This window comes from Pseudonaja textilis, chromosome 3, assembly GCF_049901715.1.
Source record: "Pseudonaja textilis isolate UNSWEBS1 chromosome 3, rPseTex1.2, whole genome shotgun sequence".
Taxonomy (NCBI): Eukaryota; Metazoa; Chordata; class Lepidosauria; order Squamata; family Elapidae; genus Pseudonaja; species Pseudonaja textilis.
Genome location: NC_141992.1, coordinates 54660556 through 54678852, shown reverse-complemented (window position 1 = coordinate 54678852; position 18297 = coordinate 54660556). Strand labels below are relative to the sequence as shown.

The 18297-nt window shown below is 36.6% G+C and overlaps 1 protein-coding gene across 14 annotated transcripts in view; it reads right to left on the bottom strand.

The window, feature by feature from the left end:
• The window catches only part of ST3GAL3 (ST3 beta-galactoside alpha-2,3-sialyltransferase 3), a 209728-nt gene that overhangs the window by 53677 nt on the left and 137754 nt on the right, over positions 1 to 18297 (bottom strand). For all 14 annotated transcript variants that reach the window (XM_026707278.2, XM_087929769.1, XM_087929762.1 and 11 more), the window contains one exon: positions 11227 to 11413. In XM_026707278.2, the coding sequence (XP_026563063.1) occupies positions 11227 to 11413 (187 nt within the window). The remainder of the gene's footprint in view (positions 1 to 11226; positions 11414 to 18297) is intronic.

Below are 18297 nucleotides of genomic sequence, written 5' to 3'. Positions count from 1 at the left end.
ACTAAAGAGTAGATCTGCAAAACTCACAGATTTATCTTCCATTTTATCCCGTCAAAATGATAACAGTGTTTTTATTCTCAGTGCATTTTGAAGATACAATAGATATTTTTTTAGCCAGAAGGCATATTTTGAATTCTAATAATAAAGTGTGGCACTCATGTAAAATAGCTGTCAGGACAGAGGCTCGTCTTTTCAGTGGCACTGAAAATGTGACCAGTCTCAAAATATCCATTTCCTTAAAAGTAAACTGATAAGGTTGCTCCCTGCTGCTCTCTCCAGCTTTCCAAAATGCTCTTTATCCTTCAACTTAAGCTTCATTGCTTTTTTTCCAAGAAAGGCTAACATGACCTTGGGCCAGTTGTTCTTTCTCAACTCAATTCATCTCACAGTTGTGATGGGGGAAATAGGAGGAGAAAATTGTGTTTGTTATGTTCTCTGCCTTGAGTTGTTTGTAAAAATAACAAAGGTGGGAAATCTATCAAATTAATAATGTTTGGAAAGCATCACTGTTTCAACGAACTGAAGAAGGAAGCTTCAGCTCTGCCTAAAATTTGGCTAAATTGGGCAAGAGACTAGAATCTGGAACACCATTACCCCTCCCACAAGTGAAGTCATATGTGTATCAGAATTTTGTTTACAGAAAAAAATGAGTCAAACTTCTAAAAAGTACTTGAATCAAGGAAGAGCAAGAGAGGTGCTAGTTATGAGCTAAAGCCCATAAAACAGATTTGGGAAAATGGAATCATTTTATCTAAGGAAATAGACATCAAAGCAGGACACATGCAAACTGAGTTTGCTTACGCTTTCTCCAGAATATCCCTATGTCCAACACAGAGTGGAATGTATTCTGTCACTTCAGCAAAGACATGATGCATGGAAGAATATGTACAATATAAACAGAAGAGCAATTAGAAGATGGAATACCTGGTTAGTATCTAGCTTGCAAGTGAATGAATATATTTCTCTCTCCTGTGAACTTGTCAACATTCAGCCTTCTCTTTCTACAGGATACTAAAATGTTTTCATTATCAGATGGGGAGTTGCATTCTTACAGCTATTTGATTTTCTGGCAAATGCATGTGCCAACAGTAGTTGAACAGGGCAGGATTAAGTTGGGAAATTTTAGGGCACCCTTCTTGATGTTAGCCAAATACCTGAACCTGACAGAAGTAAGAAAAAGCTCTTCTGAGGGTGTTTAAAGAAAGAAAAGTATCTCAAGAATTTGTGGAGGATGATATTAGCATTGCTAGTTTTCTAATCCTTTGTGTTAATGTGTTGGATATGCTCAGAAAGAAAATGCTCATCTATTTTTCATCACAGAAAGCCACAGAAAAAAGCCTAAAGAAGTGCTGTTGCTAAACTCTTTCCAAACACTTTGTTTACCCATATCCCATTAAGTCACTTTCCAGAAAACTGACTAATTTTTATATAATTATTTGCAGGAAGCAACACTCACAACACAAAGAATATTTGTAATCAAAGAGAGTTGCATTATGAAAATAGAACTTGATGAAAACAAATATGATGGAAATTTCCTTGGACACTGCCACCCTTGACCGCAAAAAGATCAGGAGGTATTGGATAGCACCATTCCAGCTAATTTATTGTATTAAAAGGTATCAGCAGCAGCTCACTTCATCATAAGTGAAAAACATCCAAAAGGGGAGAGAGAGAAAGAGAGAGAGAGAAAGAAAATAATCCCCAAATAATAGCAGAGGAATATGGGAGATGCAGTCCAAAGTATCTGGAAAGATCCAAATTCTAACTATAAGAAAACAGACTTCTTTTTATTATAAAGAATGAATATGCAAATAGTAAAGCTAGACTTACTTCTTTTTATTATAAAGAATGAATATGCAAATAGTAAAGCTAGGTTTAAAAAAACCAATTTGCAATCACAGGCATTCCTCTTCCTCTAGTGGACAGAACAGAAGAATCTGGACACTTTTCTTAAAGCCCAGGAAGGATGGAATCTTTAAATCCATCTCTGCCAGGCTGTAACAGGTTGAGAAATGGAAAACCGGGCTAAAAGACTGGCTGCCTTTTATTTTCCTATATTCTATCCATACCAGCTAATCATTAGAAATAACTTTGCAAAATTGGACACTAGTATCTACATTGTTATTCTTCTCTCTTCATCACTACTTCCTTTCATGTCATATCTTTTTACTATAAGAATATTGGCAATGATTATGACAACTGAGGTGCTTTTTTAGCTGAGGAGGAGAGCAAAGATATTTTAGAAATATTTTTGTTAATAAATAAATGAAAGTTGGGCAAACAAATGAAAGAACATAGCATTGCTCTTGGGTAACTTTTAGCCTACTGTGCAATAATATCTAGCACTAATCAATTTGCTAAAGTGAATCCAAATTCACTATGATTTTACTTTATTAATAAGTTTTAAGCAGAAAATACTGTATGTGGAAACAGAGAAAAAAGTTCTAAACCTAGTGCCAAGGAGAAAAAAACGTTATGTAACAAAGTAGAAAAATGGGCAGAAGATCAACAATGTGTTTCTTTCTGTCACAGATAAGTGCCAAATGAAAACTGTCACCTGTTGTATCTATAGCAGTCACAAAGTGATTAGGAGCAAAAGAATCCTGCCAAGGAAGACAAAATACAAAACTTCTAGGTGAGATCAACAGAGTAAACAATCTTTATTGGATTAGAGTTTGTAGGTGTCATTGTCATGTTAAAAACAAGAAGCAGGTGATTGACAGTATGAAAGAGGGAAACAGCAGAGAACTAGGGTTGCAAATTGATCAGCTAAGCAGTGCAGACTGTTTATTAATGTCCACCAATTTCAACGGGGTGACTGCATCCAAGGTATGCACAGGATGCCATCCTGATGAATAAGCAGACCTCTTGGAATATGCACCTGCATACACACAAGTATACTCCACAATTTGAAAAGTCAAGCAAGAGTGAAGGACTCACCACAAGTACTCATGTGTTAGAAATGTCCATCAGAATTTGAAGGCAGCAGTTTGGCTTTGTACATGAGATGAGGGGAAGACCACCAGTCACCTCCTGTAAATACATCTGCAAATACTGATGACAAGCAATACTGGTTATGCACAGCAGGAGCAGGAGCAGGAGCAGAGAACTGTGTGCCTGAGATCAACATGACTGCGGTTCAGTTCGCTACCCAGTTCTTCAGGGAGAGGGGATTTTTCTCCTTAGTTCTTCATGGAATCTATTCAAGCTTTCACAAAATCCTAGACTTCAATGAAACCTAGTTTGAATGATCCTGACCTAGAACTTTGGGGTAGAGAAGCATACAAATGAAATCAATCAATCAATCCTAACCAATCATTATAACAAATAGTCAGAAAACCACTAGGAGTGCAGAGCCTATCCTGTGCGCTGTGTTGAGTTTCTTATATATGACTGTTTCTTTGCTGGGCAGAAGATAAGAGTGTACAATTGTTTCAATGAGTACCTAGCTTCCAGGGAGCAGCTCTGCTCTTTAAGCCATTGTGATAATGGAACTGGAGAAACCGGCTGATTATCCATACACATCCCACCAAGAAGAAAACTACAAAATAGGGGAAAGAAGTCCTCATTTATGCAAGAATACTTTTGGGGGGGAGTTGTGTCTGTGTAAGTCAAATTCATCTATGACATCTTGGCTATTTGTTCTTCAAAAGTTATACTGTCCTCAACTTAATGCTCACTGGATGTGTAGGATGTGGGAAAGGTCCGGACATATCAGAAAGACACTAAGTTGAAGAAGGCATGCTTATGATGCTCCTTCACATATGCTTTACTTATTTGAATGGCATTTTTCCCCTTAAGATGCATTGATTAAGTTATCAGCTACCTTCCTGGATGAAAATATATTTAGTAGGAAAATCTCAGAAAAATGGATTCCTGAAGCTGTGCAAAAATGCCATTAACCAACAAGGAAAGACACAGAGAAGGGTCTTCTAGGCTTATTCATCATTACAGAAATTAAGGAGATGTCTATGAATATTTTGTTCCTCTATATATTAAAAGATAATTGTACATTACGCACAGATAAAATCCCATTGCTTTTTAAACAAAAGGTTGTGTTTTATTATTTATTGCATTTTAAAACAACTTTTCAGATAGTTATTGCTTCTAAAATCAATTCAAATTTTCAAGTTTCAAAGCACTTCATACTAAGCACTGTGGAATAAGTCAGCTTTGCAGGAGGGAGGATTATGGATGAGACAGTAGCTTGGTTAAGGCCTCTGTGTGAGTTTCTGGGCAGACCCTTCATCCAGACCAGGGGCTTATTTGCAGCTCAATCTCTTATCTACAACACTAATCTTATATGAAGAGAGCACTCTCAGGTTACCACTTCTGTGCTCTAAATCACTTCTCTCAACCCCCTGCCCCCATATGTTCCAATTATGCCTCTGCAAGGACAAACATGCACACAGTTTCCCTCCAGGCTATGGAGATCCCAAGCAAAGAATGGAAGACAGATAAAGTGTCAAGCATCCTTGCTATCACCTTACTGCTTTTTTTTGGTTAGATCAACAAGAAAAGAACAAACTTTGAATATAAAAGCTGCTGTAAGAGGAGATTTCTGCACTCTATGATCCAGGAACAAGTATGTGAAAATTACAAAGAACAACAAGAATTTGAATGGAGACCTGCCCAGAAGCTTGGAGTGTATTGGTGCAGGTAATTTGGGTTTTTCTTCTTTGTAATAAGAAAACAAGGGCTGCAGACCCCCCAAGTCTCCAGAAATACATGTGCTTGTTTTGCCCCACCCAATGAAGAATGCAGTTATTCAATCCCTCTCACCACTGCACAAGGACAGGTAGAATTAACATAATAATAACTGGGAAGTTTTCTGTCCAAACATAGTTTGGTTAAATCTGAGGTAAGCACTTCCACTGAGCAATGTGAGACCTGTCTGGTTACATTTGTCCCCAAGGAGTACAGACAAGGAAGAATGGCAAAAAATAAAATGAAATAATAAAATAAAATATAATAACATAAAAGGCACCTGACTAAATAATGAGATTCTCAGTGCACTGGCAAAACGTTTTGAGTATGTGTTCTGCATAATTTCCAGCTGCGTGCAATAAGTGGTTCCCAAACTTTCGATTTCACCTATCTTAAAGTCTCTCAAACAAATGTAAGGTCTGAGAATTAGAGTGTAGAATTTATTTTTGGCCAGAAAAAAAAAAAACAGGAAAGTTTTAAAGGCTAGAAACTTACAGGTAATCTTCAGGTTACAGAGTTGTGACTAGGATTGCCTTTTCTAAGTGATGTTGCCATAAAGTGTGATGTCACATGAGACATCACTTAGCAACAGCAATCTTGGTAGCTGCCTAACCCCAGGAGCATGTGCAGCATTAAGCTGGAAGTGACAGGAGTCCCAACCAAGAAGTGGAGGGGTGCTATGGGGAGTGGGATTTGCTGCAGGAGCACTCAGTGGAATGCAGGCTGACTTCAGCAGAGGCTTCATGCTGATTGAGGGAGGCCTGGAGGGGAAGTGCTATGAAGTATGAGAATACTGGGATCTTGTACTCCATTGTAGGCTCCTTGGGAGAAAAAGTGGTTAGAGCAACTTACTGGAGTGACTTGCAATATTCCGTGCCAGTTTCCCCGTTTACCTTGTTTGTGGAGAGCTAGCAGGGAAGGACATGTATCCCAGCAAGCCTACAATGGAGTACAAGACCCCAGGATTCTCCTACTTCATAGCACTTCCCCAACCAGGCCTCTTTCAACCAGTATGAAGCCTCTGCTCATCAGCCTGCATTCCACTGGGTCTTTCTGCAGCAGATCCCACTCCCTACAGCCCCTCTATACTTTCCCATTGACTTTGTTTATAGGAAGCTAGCAAGGAAGGACTCAAATGGTGATCACAAGACATCAGCTTGCCATGAAGTCAGAATCACAAACTGGCCATCTTAAATGTCCAGATTGTGATCATGTGTCCACGAGGGTGCTGTGACAGCTGGAACTTTGAGGACTGGTCATAAATCAATTTTTCAGCACTATTGTAACTTTGAATGGTTGCTGAACAAATGGATTTAATCTGAGGATTATCTGTAAGTACTCCATTAACCAAGCATATTATATGGAATTTCTGCTTGTGATATCTTATCTATTTTGCTATTTTACAGTACATATATTTCTTGCATGTTTGTCATGACCTAGATTTTTATCTGAAAGGGAACTTTGCATCTACCTTCTTCAAAACCAACATTCAGTCCCCATCTATGCCTCCACCCAGTAGATTTTATACATCTTCCTTCAATAGCTTGACAAAGCAAATTTCTCAAAAACCTATTAAAACTACAATACTGGTTTCAGAAATACGAAAAACAAAAAGTAAGCACTGAGTTATCTGCAAAAATCTATACTTTCAATAAGCATGAGTTTGCGTATTTGTAGGCTCCATTTGAGGCTCCATTTTGGGCCTGGAAGGTCTCGTGGAGGACTCTAGAGGCCAAAAGCAGTGGTGGGGGGGGCGTGTGCACCCCACCTGCACCCCATTTTTGTTAACAGAGGCACCGTGGGCCAGTCCTTTGCTATTTCCAGACCAGTCCTGTGGGCCTAATCTAAGCACCCTACGGGTTGGATCCAGCCCGTAGGCCTTGAGTTTGATACCCTGTGATAGGAGATACCTTTGTAATAGGAGATACAAACCTTTTTGAAATGCAACTACTGTACATGTACTCCTAAACTTATGTACATTTCTTTAACAATGGTCCAAAGTTAAGAAGGCCTCAGAAAGGGTGCTTATCTGTAAAATATATAATATCTGTAAAATATTTCCAATGGTCACAAAATGTTGCCACTCACCCAGTCCCGTGGTCCTGATCTGTTCACACTTACAACTGCCAAGCAACCCACAATTATATAATCACCATTTGCAATTTTCTCTGCTGACTTCCTTAGAAGATCAGTGGATAAGCTGGGTGGGAAGGTTGCATACTATTACTGCTTGCTGAGATAACTTCCTTTTGTCTCTGGGTGCTGGCTGAAAGCGGGTGGGCTGAAATCTCTGACAGGCAGCCCATTTGCCCTGAAAGAGCTACCTGCCAAAGGATATCATCTTTTTTGCTCCCCGCTCTTAATGATGCAGAAGATTGCTTATTGATCAGAACTGGGAGTGCCAGAATTGTGGTTGTTGGATGAATTACATATACAGTATATCTCTAGGTGTAATTTGAATTTTTCACAACACCCCCATTTGCCATTCCAGTGTTCCCCAAGGGAAGAAGACGGTTCATCTGTTGCCAGCAGAACCAGTCAGCCCTGCCTTACCAGCAAGCATCCCAGTTGATCCCTCATCCTTCCTCTTTTCACATGCAATGAAGTCCTATGCTGTTTCACTTCCTCTTAAGAGAACCCTGATAAAGCCTCTTCCCTTTCCTCAGCTGAGTGTGGAACTGTCTGCCACTTTGCTGTAGGGAAGGGGAATCAAGGGAGATACAGACCACAAGGAAAAATGGCATCCTCTATCACTCTGCCATGTCCACAAGGGACTCCTCCCTCCAGGGAGGAAAGTGGCTCACCTGACTGTCTGTGCTCTCAGCCAGCCCCACTTTGTCAGTAGGGATCAAATTTATTCCTTCATTCTTCCATCACCAGTCACCATCATTAACAGTTTACAAATTTCAGCCTTGGTTCCAAAACAGCCAGTGGCTACTCACTTAGTCAGGTTTTGTTGCCAGCTGACTAGCTGCAGGAGCCAGAGGTGGGAAAGACGACAGGGATATACTACTGTTACATCATGCAACCTACAACTCCATCCAAGTGTAGTTGGATGCCGAAACAACCATAAATTTGCCAATTTCAATCCCATGTAATGAATTTTGGATGCATTCGGTAAGTTAGCCCATCTGAGGTAAATTGATTTCAAATGTATTGCTCTGTGATGTACTACCTCATCCAATTGACAATTACAAGACACAAAAATTTTAGTAATGTACTTAGTAACCCATGAGTTGTGTCATTCTTTCAGAAATAGAGTAACGAATAAGAGTAAATATAAATAAGAGTAAAAAGCAGTGTGATGGGAACAACTGATTTCCTGATAGCTTCCCCATTGACATTACTTGTGGGAAGCTGGCAGGGAGCATCAGAAATAACTCATTCTCCTTGGCAATTCCAACCCGGGAACTACTTGTCACTTTGCTGGGGAGAGAGGGAACAAAGGGAGGTAATGACAGTGAAGAAAACTGCACACTTACCCGCCATCCCAGTGTGTGCCCAAGGGCCCCTTTCCTTCAGGGAGAAAGAGGACTTACCTGTCGCCTGCTGGCACCCCCATTCAGTGCTATTTCACCAGCAGGCATCCAAATTCCTCTCTTCTTTCCATCCCTTATTGCCCACTGCCATTGAGATACAGGTAGTCCTCGACTTACAAATATTCATTCAGTGACAACTTTAAAAAATTGGCACTGAAAAAAGTAACTTATGACTCTTTTTCACACTCACAACTGTTGTAGGATCCCCACGGTCATGTGATCAAAATTTAGGTGCTTGGCAACTGCTTTATATTTATGACAGTTTCCAAGATTCACTCAATAACTGTGTCAAGGAAGGTCATAAAATGGGGGGAAATTTGCTTAAAAATGCCTCACTTAACAACATAAATTTTGGGCTCAATTGTGGTTGTAAATCAGGTATACATGCAAATTGGGCATGTATTTCAAATTTCAGCCTTGATTCCCAAAGCAGACAATCCCTGTTCACCCTGTTAGGCCTTGCCACCAGCTGAGGAGGTGCGGGGCCAGAGGGAGGTGGGTAAGAGGGTAGGGATATACCCCGCCCCTTTTCCCTTGCACCACAGGACCACAGGTTTTGGGAAGTGTAGTTGAATGGTGCATTGGAGCTGAAGAGGCCACAACTTTGCCAAACTTCTTTCCCATAGGAGTCATAGTAGCCAGATTTTGGATGGATTCTTTAAGTTAGCCATTTGAAGTATGTTGATTCAAAAACTGTTACCCTTTAATTCACCATTATATCTAATGGTAGATTACACTTGAAGGTTTCAAAATATCAAACAGATACAACAGTTTTAGTAGTATATAGAGAGGCAGACTGCAGGAGAATGAAATAAGCCCCCTTTTTTTGTCCTCCAAGAATGTTTCTTGACATACAGTATATTGTAATACTTCGAGATATATCTGGCAAAATTAGCTTACAAAAACAAAAAAGGAGGTGAAGTAAAGAGAAATGTATGTTCTAGTCCCTGTGTGTATTAATACCTTCTGGAAGTAGTCGGCTTGACAGATCTGCTTTCTGCCTCTCCCTTTGCTTTTCCCTCATGAGTGTGACTCATTCTTAAGCATCTAGAGAACCCATTCACTCTTTGGTGCAAGATGGATTAGTTTTAACCTATTTGGACTGTGCATCGGCTTTCAGGGTGAAAGTGCATGTTTTTATGTATCTTTTGTCTAATGGTAGTAAGGAATTCAGATGTGTGATGACAAACAATAGTTAATAAGGAAGTACCAGAGGTCACAATAAACTATTCAACAAGGAAAGATTAGTTACTAACTTCACACTGCATTATACCGTAGTTCATCTCTTTACAAAACTTACTATTATGATATTGATAGGTCTCTATGACTCTAAAGTAAGCTCAGCTAATAATGCCTCCAAAAATTATATAAGCAGAAGTAAGAAATACGGAGGCAGAAATATTTTCCTCCAATAAATATGCAATTTGTGTTCACATAACCACTTTGTATCTCACATTTCAAATACAAATCATGACTAGTCTCCTATACTATATAAAATGGGGAATTTCTCTCGTACCTTCTTCCACTAAAGGATGTCTAGAAGGATTATATAACATTATGCCTTGTTTTCTTTCCTAAGCTATGCCACTTTGATAATTATTCACATCCCTAAAACACATTGGAAACCAAACTAATGCACATATAGATTAAGAAGGCAAGGAAGCACATATATTCTAATTCCCTTGAGGAAATACAACTGAACCCTACTTGATCCTCAAAGCCTTCCCTGCACTATGTGACTCACAGATGCCTGTGCAACAAGCAGGTTTTTAACATGGCTGCACTTGCAGGCAAGTGTTCACTCACCATCAGACTTCCACTAATGAGGACTATACCTTGATGCCACCAGAACTTCCTCTATAAATTCATGTTTGGGTAGATTATTGGTGAAATTGGGTATATTCAAGTAAGAGGGAAAAACCTGGAAATTACCAAAATGCAAATAATAAACATTTGCTTGGCTTCTTGGCCAACACAAAGCAGATGTTGAAGGAGAATTTGCAGATGAAATCTTTTTTCTGAAACAAGGAATTATCTTTGAATCAACCAACTAAATAGCTTATTTGCATAACCCAAGCTAATCTTGGCAGGATCTGTATTTCTGAAATATATTTCTGCTGGATATATCCTAATAAAACAGATGCAAAAAGGACAATAATTCCCAACTAAAAGCACAGTTGTCCCCTGCTTTGCTATTAAGCTAACAAAACATGCTCTACTAACAGAGCATCGTATATTTTTCAAATAATTGACAAAGAACAGAATGTAACTTGCAAGTAAGAACAAAAATAACCTACAAAAGTTGAGAACAAAAATAAAAATAGTTTCATCATTTTATATTCAAGTACAAATGAAAAACCTCTATAAAAATCTATTTACATATGGTTTCTAAAAACTGTATTGCTCAGGATGCAAGACACATCTTTATCTAATCAGTCCCCAAATGTATCATCCAGTCTTTAGTCTGAACTTATTATTCAGGGCTATTGTTTTCATTTATCAACCTTATTATTGACTTTTTCCAGCAGGTAGTTTGCAAAAATGTGCTCTTTTCACTCTATCATTATCAATTATTTGTTATGCGTTGCCATCCCAGGTTTCTTATTTTTTTTTTATAAACAACTTCAATTGAATTTAATAAACTCTGACACCCAGATTATTTGGAGAAGAACTCAAGACCTATTGTTAAGACAGATGCAATTCCATAGAATTGGAATTGGCAAAAAGCCTACATACTGAGCTGATAACTAAGTTCTATTTCAGAAGCTTCTGCAGAAAACTGAGATTATATCAAAGTAATAGCACATATGAGGTGATGTCATAATACATATATAAGCAACTTCTGATGCAAGCTGCAGCTTTTGTGGTCACTGTAATCACGTATATTTTATCATTTCATTTCTTTGGAAATCAATGTTGTAATTACAAGTGAATAACCCTGAAAAATCTGAGGAGAAAAAAAACACACACTTTATCTTACCACTTTTTCCTTATAGACAATGTACTTCAGCCACTTGAAATCCTGCCACTTGAATCCTGCCAGTACAAACAGAGAATCCTTCTCATACTGCTCCGGTTTCTGGATAGCCCCTTCTGGATACGTTATCCGCATTGTTGTCTTGCCACCAACATCTTTTTCAAAGCCTTTTACTGGAGCAGAATTCAGCCTTCCAGGAGATAAGAGAAAAATTATGAACTGTATTTATATTAGAGTTCAAAGTTTTGTGTGGCAAAAATCAATGTCAGGAACTCCACCACGGTAAAAATTGCAAAGGCATCACACTCAAATTATTGAGAATTGTTACTGCCAATAAAGCAGTAAGTAGTAAATAAAGCAAAAATAGAACTGCCTGATATTGCCATTAGTTTACACTATAAATGGTCTATTCTTTGGAGGCAAGATATGTGATTATATGTTGTATGGAGAAAGTATTAATATTGACAAAATAAGATTATTTTTTATTTATTTATATTTCACATTCCTGAACTGCCATCCCAACTCAAAGAGGTACTCTAGGCAGTGTATAATAAAACCTCAAAATATGAAAGAGTATATAACAATTTAAAATGTCAGCATTAAAAATTTAAAGCAGTATAAAAATTTTAAGGAGACAAGAATAATTAAACCCTGTTAAAATCATGTTATTTTGGGAATTTTCTTTTCTTTTTTTTAAATAAAGTTTTATTTGGGTTTTCACACACAAAATACAAGTAAAACATATTTTTTGAAAATAGCATGGTCCTGGGTTGAACTTCTTTATACAAACACAAAACTCAATTTCATGCTCCTTTTGGTATTCTATTCCATATCTTATACTATTTTACATTTTCTATATAGTTTTTCCCCTCTTTTAATTTTCTCAATTTTATTTTGATTATCTCATCTCAATTCAAATCATTATATTTATACTTTTGTCTGTTCTGTTTCAATTTCATACTATCTTTTCTCATTAAACAAATTTTCTCCTGTAGCTACCAGTTGGAGTATGACACCTTTATATCTTTTAATTACATCCATTCAACTCTTATTTAAACTTCAATATATACCTTAAGTTTATGACCTTCAATATAATACATAATATATAACTTCCAATCAAATTCTGCTTGGCACATTCTTTCTTTTTTTTAAAGAATATAGTGTGTATTATAAGAATTGTAAATATATGTAATTATAAACCCTCATTCCATTCCAGTTCAGTTCTATCATTAATAATCATTAAAATCATAACATCTTTAACACTTTTCAATTAAATATCATACTTCCTTAAAAACACATATAATCTCCACAATTAATTTTCCCTTATTTCTCTTCACATATGTTTTATAAATCATTAAATATACCTTTTGTTACATTTACTTATTGACAAGCATTCCACTGAATTACGATAGCTATTTTATCAGACATTTTAATCATACATTGTTTCATATTTTCTAAAATTATTTCTGCTTCTAAAATAACCATACTATCTTATGTACCTTTGCAGAATCCCTTTTTCCATTAAGTTTTCACCCATTATCTCTAAATAGACCCTGTTTCTCTATATTTTGCTTCTGTCCTTTATAACTTCTTTTCCTTTCTTTCTTCCCTCTCATCTTCTCCCTCCCCTTTTTACCCCCTTGTCTCTCTAATTCTAATTCTCTCTTCTGCATTTTCCTCTTCTGTTGCTTTCTGATTTTATACTTATTCACTCTATTTTTTTTTTTGGAGTTGTTTTTCCCAATCTTAAACTTTCCATTCTCTTTCTCCCCTTTCCTTCCCCCCCCCCATCTAAGATTACTTGTTCATTAAAGATGGCTTCTTCTTTGTCGCAATCTTCTTGTTCTGCAGGCATTTCTTGTTGTTTCTCATAATTCCAAATCTCCATTTCTAAAAACTGAAATATGAAGCCAAAAGAACCTCTCCCTTCTTGTGCATCTTCTTTGTACTTTTAAAGTTCCATTTTCAGTTCTTCTAAAAGTGGAGCCATTTTAAACAGTTTTAAACAACCACCCGATTGATTTTAGTCATTCAAAACAATAACCAAGAATCCAGAAATCATCAAGTAATCCAGATAGTCCCGAGTTATATCTTCTTATTTCTTTTTCGACTTTCTCTTCCTGGGGTTTTTGTTGCGATATTTCAGTTAGAATGTATCTTTTGGAAGTCTTGTTGAGATTTTGCTGTAAATTCTTTTTTAATTCAAGGCAGTCTCCTCCCTTCCAGATCCTGCCCTTTTATTCTTCCTCTCTCCTTTCCTGTTTTCAAAAGCTTTTAATTATCCAGAAATCTTTATTATCCCTTTGACTTTTTATTTTCAGCATTAAATGCCTATTGATGTCAAAGTGGATTTTTTTCCAATTTCTTGCTTAAGTCTCTTAGCTGTCAGTATAGAAAAAGGAGAAAATCAAATATTTTCCCTTTTCTCTCTCCTTCACAGCTTAAAAATCTTCTTAGGGAACAATGTTATTGTTTTTTAACAGTTTCAATTCCAGGGTACCTTATTTGTTGCTTTTGCTGTTTGACCCGGTCAACCAAAACTTTTTCTTCTTATCTTCCTCCTGCACATTCTTTTCCGGTTGAGTTCTTCTTTGTGGTGGCCATTTCTGACCACCGCTGCAACCGCCTTCGGGAAAGGGAGTAATGGCCAGCTGGGGAGGAGAGATGCGACTCTCCTCAACCCTGCTGGCAGTCTCCTCCCTCTTCACCACCTCTAAGGGGTGGCTTAGCCCCAAAACCAGCTGGCTCGGGGCACTCCAGTACGAGCACGGATCGAAGCCTTGCAGAGACGAGGTTTCAGTCTGTTGCTGAAGAAGCTCAAACAGGAAGTCCGGGAGTTTTCAATTATACCAGGGAAGAAGCAACAAATTCCTTTAGCAACTTGATACTTCCCATACTTCTCACCTATTACTACTAACAAATCTTGAGAAAAATATTCATTTAAAGATATCAGGCACACTATTTTCAATTATGTTATGCAAAGGAATTCCTAGAGTCATTCTCATTCCTTCATACTATTTTTGCATTTCTTTTTTATAACATATAAATTGCTGCTAAGTTGCTGTCTGTACTAAGTTTGCAGTGTTACAATTTAATCAAAGTTTTTCACAGAATTGCAAATGTGTTAATTAGAAGTACAGTGTTCAAGTAAATATTGTAACAAATGAGCATTTAAATGAGATATAAAGTACTTCAAAGTTATTCTTTCAAAAGTACATTTCTTATCGTTATTCCCTAATGAGATCAGGGCTTCCTCAAAATCATGGTTATATCAGCTGAAACATTCCTCAAAGAATTCAGAAATCTATTTAATTCATGAAGACTTAAGTCTCCAATAACAGAGACAATTTTAATGCTGTGTCACTTACATAAAGGGGGAAAGAACTTCCAGCCTACTTCAAATACTAGAAATTACTGCAGTATTACTGGAGAAAAAATCTAAACCATCCAACAGTTAAAAAACATGATTGGAATATGTGCTAAGAGAGTATAGCCAGTTTAGTGCAGGAGTGTCAGATTCACATTGTCACGGCATTGTCACGTGACGTATCAGGACTTTCTCCCCCTTCGCTAAACTGGGCAGGGGCGGGGCCAGTACATGAAACATCCAGCTTGAGGGCCATGAGTTTGACATCCCTGTCCAGTGGTTAAGACACCAGGCTAGGAACCAAGAGATTACATGTTTTTACTTTAGGCATGAAAGCTGGCTTTCATTAGACTAGCGTCTCTCTCTCTCAACCCAACTTTCCTCACAGGGTTATTGTTGTGGGAAAAATAGGAGGAGGAAGGAATATTAGGTATGTTCACTTCCTTGAGTTATTGAAAATAATAAAGGTGGGATATCAATAAATAAACAAATACAGCTGAAATAACCTATTTGGGCAGTTCTACAATTGTCATGTCAAATATGATGTTCTCAGCACAGTAATTTAAAATATCTTCTGTGAGAATTTTGAAATTATCAAGACAAGGTTCCTGGAGTTTTCTAAGCCACAACTGAGACCATCTTACAAGAGACAAATAGGCTGCCAAATGGTATACTGGCTGACTGTTGGCTGTGTTTTAAGAACAAATACTTAAATATAGCACAACAAATACAAATACTTAAATATAGCACTTAAACAAACAACTCTTATGGACTTTAAACAGGAACTCAGTTCTCTTTATGCATTTGATGCAGAATATTTATTAAAATATACAAGGCAAAGATGGCAGGAATGACTATATTATTTGATAGATTATAAATTTCTTAAAATGAAACAACTGCAATCAAGTGGTATTATTTCTACTGAGAGAGACAACAAAGATTCTTACTTCATAAACGGGGAAATGGGCAATTAAGAAATAGAATAAATAAGCAAACAAACATGCTTTCCATTTTATTCTAAATTCCAGAGTCAATGTAATCATGGATTGGTTTTTCCTAAGATAATGAATTATTGGGCTATCTACTCAACTGCATCTTTCTCTTTCTAAGAAATAAGGGCATATTATTAAATCCATGAAACAGGAAGCATTCTTGGTCCAGATGGCTATTCCGTAGACTGGTACAAGAAACATATTGATTTATATGAGTGGGTGGATGTTGTTCTAGTGCTACTGGGATTTAATAATTAAGCTTCTCTAAATAATCTCCTGCTTAGAAGCCTATGCTATTGTGTTCTTTCTTCAAGTTAGCATCCAATTTCTTTGTTAAACATGAATTAACTATTACATTAGTTCATAAACTATAAAAAATATTACCTCAAATTATTCAACCCATACAATGTAGATTTCTAAAAAGTCATCAAGGACCTGGTAATATTAGATTGTTAAATAAAATAAAAAAATGTTTACTTAAATAGTAAGAAATTCTACAACCAGTAGCAGTAGGAGATACTGACATACTACATTGGAAAGTTCTGAAAGAGGTTTGTCTATATACAGATTTGTTAAAGTTTTTATTAACTACATTAATGTGAAGTACTCTATGCCATCTACTAGGTTTACTACAGATTGATATTTTTCTTAATCTATTTTGTGGTGCTTGTTGGGAATGTCTCCTCTTTAAACTTGACACTGGAATTACTGTCCTGTCCCATTGAAAAAACTGATGGCATTTTAAATATAGCTATGGCTGGAATTGAACATAAACTGCTGTTAACTTTTGATGATATATTATGTTTTATTGTTAATTATGCATTTTACATACAAAAACTTACTGAGGCTGGCCAACAGTTCAAGAAATTGAAGAGGCTATTGGATTAATTGCTGTAAATTCATCTGTTCCACACAGGTTCTAATGCTGCAATGAAAATGTGTACTGTAGCTGAGTTTTACCTGTTTTTTCAATAATTTTAAGTATTTGAGAACAGTTATTCCAAATATTATTATCTTCACTTGTGGCTTTAAATTTGACATTAAAAAAAACACCACAAATACATGTTAAAATACAGATTATTAAAAATTCTATGGAAAATTATTACTGCCTCAGTATGAATATATTTACTTAAAGACATTTCTATAAGTATGTCTAAATCACTCTAAATAGATTGGTTAAATATTAATTAAAAAAATTTTATGACAAAAACATAATCACTTATGTAAAAATTCAATTAAAATGTCTGTTGAACTTGCAAGGAACTCCTATTCCTTGCCCCAGCTCCTGCCCACCTAGTAGTTTGAAAGCATGCAAATGCAAGTAGATAAATAGGTACCACTTTGGTAGGAAGGTAACAGCATTCTGTGTATCTTTGGTGCATAGCCAAGCTGGCCACATGACCAAGGCAATGTCTTCAGACAATGTTGGCTCCCTCAGCCAAGAAATGAAGATGAGCACTGTGCCCTAGAGTTGGACACAACTGGAGAGGGAAAACTATACCTCCCCCCCTCTTAATATTCATATAATTGCTAACCTATTATTTAACAGCTGTTGTAAAGGTGTGAATGTTCTTTTGAAGAATATATTTGAAAAACTGGAATTTATCACCATAAACATGAATTATAGAGTTATTGTGCATAGGAGACAGTAAAAGGCCCTAATTATGAAATCATGGAAAGGCACTCCAGACTTACAATTTTGGATAACTGATACATGTTCACTTTTTGTTTATGTACTGGTGCTCCATTGTCATAAGTCAAAAAATGATACAACTTTGAGTGAACAAGGTTTAATTTATTTAAAAGTTATGTTGAGTATTTTCTATAAATGGAACTCTAGAATATAACCTCTGCAAATAATACGGTTCACTTGTATCATTACTGCCTATATTAAAACAAAACAAACTGCAGGTCAGGTCCATAAACATTAAATGCAAGATCCTATCAAATGCAAAGTGTTGTGACATAAGCTCCAGAAGATAGCTATTTCTATCTTCCTTGCCAAGAATCCCATTTTGAAATAATTTTGGAAAATAGTTTCTTTCATTTGAGCGCATTAGAAAAGCCTTGAAGCCTTTCCTTTTATTACCTTCTAAGCTGTTCCTAATCCTCAGCAGGAATTGTGCAGTAAACAAATTTGGTGTAGGAGGGCTGGACCTTTTAACCCTTTAATCATATCTTCTTCTCTGAGTGGAGTGAGTGGCTGAGGGTCAGACATGACTGATGAGGAGGATATTCTGAGCAAAGTGGGAAAACAGAATTGTGGCTTCCACAAAATCTCACTTCCTTATGAACAGCATGTAGCCCTGCAGCAACTGTTCCTTAGAATTAACAACGGCATGTATAATGCAATATCTTCAACAGGATGTTGGCTATCAATTTTGCCTAATATTAAGCAAAATAGGTTAATACATCCTGGTTGGGAATTTGGGAAGCTTGAAATTGATCACATCTGGCAGGCACCAGATTAGGAAGATGAACTAATATGAGAATCGTGTCATTAGGATTGTTTCAATGAAGATAAAATAATGGATTCTAATCAAAGGATCATTTCAAATGCTGAAAAAAGAACCAAGTATTCAAATGTCGAATAATGGATGGCTGTTATTTTTGTTAATTTCACTTTTTCTGCTATTTATAGTAATATGAATGATAGCTTGCACATTGGTCTTCTAGGTATTGATTTTATATTTATAAAATCTAGTTTTTATATTT